Source organism: Cebus imitator, unplaced genomic scaffold, assembly GCF_001604975.1.
Source record: "Cebus imitator isolate Cc_AM_T3 unplaced genomic scaffold, Cebus_imitator-1.0 Scaffold42, whole genome shotgun sequence".
Classification (NCBI taxonomy): Eukaryota; Metazoa; Chordata; class Mammalia; order Primates; family Cebidae; genus Cebus; species Cebus imitator.
Window position 1 is genome coordinate 16,494,445 of NW_016107357.1, and position 2,704 is coordinate 16,497,148.

The following is a 2,704-nucleotide window of genomic DNA, read 5'->3' on the forward strand; positions in this document are numbered from 1 at the left end:
GAGCCGAGATCGCGCCATTGCACTCCAGCCTGGGTAACAAGAGGGAAACTCCGTCTCAAAAAAAAAAAAAAAAAAAAAAAACCACACACAAGGAAAATGACCCATGACAAGTGAGACAATTTGTTGGCATCTGCTATGGCTTGAATGTCCCTTCCAAAACTCATATTGAAACTTAATTCCCAATGTGGTAGCATTTGGAAATGGGGCCTTTAAGAGGTGATTGGGTCATGAGGGCTCTGCCCTGAAGAACGAATTAATCCGGTCATGGATTAATGGATTAATAGGTTATACAGGAATGGAACTGATGGTTTTTTTTATTTTTTTAAGACGGAGTCTTGCTCTGTCACCAGGCTGGAGTGCAGTGGCGCAATCTCAGCTCATTGCAACGTCCATCTCCAGGTTCAAGTGATTCTCCTGCCTCAGCCTCCCAAATAGCTGAGACTACAGGCGTGTGCCACCACACCCAGCTAATTTTTGTATTTTTAATAGAGACGGGTTTTCACCATGTTGGCCAGGCTGGTCTCAATCTCTTGACCTCATGATCCGCCTGTCTCAGCCTCCCAAAGTTGCTGGGATTACAGGTGAGATCCACCGTGCCTGGCCCCGAGACTGATGGCTTTACAGGAAGAGGAAGAGAGACCTGAGCTAGCATGCCCAGCCCCCTGTGCCACCTCTGCAGAGAGGCCCTATCAGAAAGAAGCCCATCACCAGATACAGCTCCTTGATCTCGGACTTCTCAGCCTCCATAAAACTATAAGAAATAAATTCTTTTTCTTTATGAATTACTCAGTTTCAGGAATTCTGTTATAAGCAACAGAGAAGTGACTAAGACAGCATCTGAAGAGACAAACATTTAACATGGTGGGGTTTTCACCATTTTTACTTTAATTCTGGAATTTCTGAATGAATGTTACCAGGATCCCCAGACTTGCACAGAAAGGATTCTCCTGACCATCTGCAAGCATCCAAATCAGTTGATCCTTTTGAGGGCAGAATTTAGAATGGACGTTGGCCCGTCACCGAATCCATTTTGGTGTTGGCCACACAATGGGATTGGCACCCCAGCATTCACAGTGGCACACCCCTGATGCTCAATCATAACCATGCTATGACTTCAGGAGCACCAGGAAAGAGACACAGGAGGGAGAGAATGACGAAATAAACTTTACCTGCCACAGACTTTGCCAGCCTTCTGTGGCCCTGCTGGGGCTTGACAATCATTATTATAGGTTTGGCCAGGCATGGTGGCTCATATCTGTAACTCCAGCACTTTGGGAGGCCGAGGCAGGCAGACCACCTGAGGTCAGGAGTTCGAGACCAGTCTGGCCAACATAGTGAAACCCCATCTCTACTAAAAATACAAAAATTATTTTTTTTGTGTGGTGGTGCATGCTTGTAACCCCAGCTACCTGGGAGGCTGAAGCAGGAGAATCACTTGAACCTGAGAGATGAAGGTTGCAGTGAGCCAAGGTCACGCCACTATACTCCAGCCTGGGAACAGAGTGAGACTCTGTGTCAAAAACAATGATAGGTCTGTGAGCAACACCACATAAAATTAGAGAGACTCTAAGAAAAAAAGACATGAAAGAGACTTCAAAGAAACGGAGGAAAGTGAGGGGCATAATTTTAACACAAAGGCCTTTGCGGCCACACTCCGGGTAGTTGTGAAGATGGGCTGTCCCCCGAGATGGAGAAACAGCACAGGAAAGAAAGACTTTGCCATATTAGAGAAATGGGCCTCCCCAAGGGATGCCTGCAGAGAATAGGAGGAAGAATGGGGAAAGAGACACCACGCATCGCTGCCGTAAGAAAAACACACCACACCTCCGGAGACGTGGGTAAAGGCAACATGGAAAAGCAGCACCAAAACAAAAACTCCACTCCTCCTTCTCCCGCATGAAATGGACATAGAAAAACAAATTACCTTCCGCAACACATTGCCTTCCATTGCCCATATAGCCAGCGACACAGCTGCAGCAGAAGCCCGTGGCGTAGTCCCTGCACTCTGCGTGCACCGAGCACTGGTGTCTGTTGTTGGCGCATGTCTGGCGGGAATCCGTGTTATAGCTAAAAACTGGTCCAAGAACACAATTGAACACTTGTAAGAATTTCACACAGCTCTAGTCCAGTGGGCCCTCAAGCACTGCAGGGACGCACAGCTGCATGGGCAATTCAAGAGACCAGGCTTACTACAGAAGATTAAAATCCATGGCAGGTAGCTACTTAAATAGTTATGTGAGCCTGGGCAACAAGGTAAAACCCCATCTTTATAAAAAATACAAAAATTAGCCGAGCATGGTAGCATGTACCTGTAGTCCCGCCTACTAGAGGAGGCTGAGGTGGGAGGATTGCTTGAGCCTGGGTGGTTGAGGCTGCCGTGAGCTAGCTGTGATTGTACCACGGCACTCCAGCCTGGGCAACAGAGCCAGACCCTGTCTAAAAAAGATTTTTAAAAAATGTAATGTGAGGCCGGGCGCGGTGGCTCACGCCTGTAATCCCAGCACTGTGGGAGGCCGAGGCGGGTGGATCACGAGGTCAAGAGATCGAGACCATCCTGGTCTACATGGTGAAACCCCGTCTCTACTAAAAATACAAAAAATCAGCTGGGCATGGTGGTGCATGCCTGTAATCCCAGCTACTCAGGAGGCTGAGGCAGGAGAATTGCCTGAACCCAGGAGGCGGAGGTTGCGGTGAGCCGAGATCG

The 2,704-nt window shown here is 48.2% G+C and overlaps 1 protein-coding gene across 1 annotated transcript in view; it reads right to left on the minus strand.

Moving 5' to 3' along the window:
* The window catches only part of NID1 (nidogen 1), an 89,078-nt gene that overhangs the window by 62,244 nt on the left and 24,130 nt on the right, over window positions 1-2,704 (minus strand). The window contains exon 5 of the mRNA XM_017526593.2: window positions 1,925-2,074. Within this exon, the coding sequence (XP_017382082.2) occupies window positions 1,925-2,074 (150 nt within the window). The remainder of the gene's footprint in view (window positions 1-1,924; window positions 2,075-2,704) is intronic.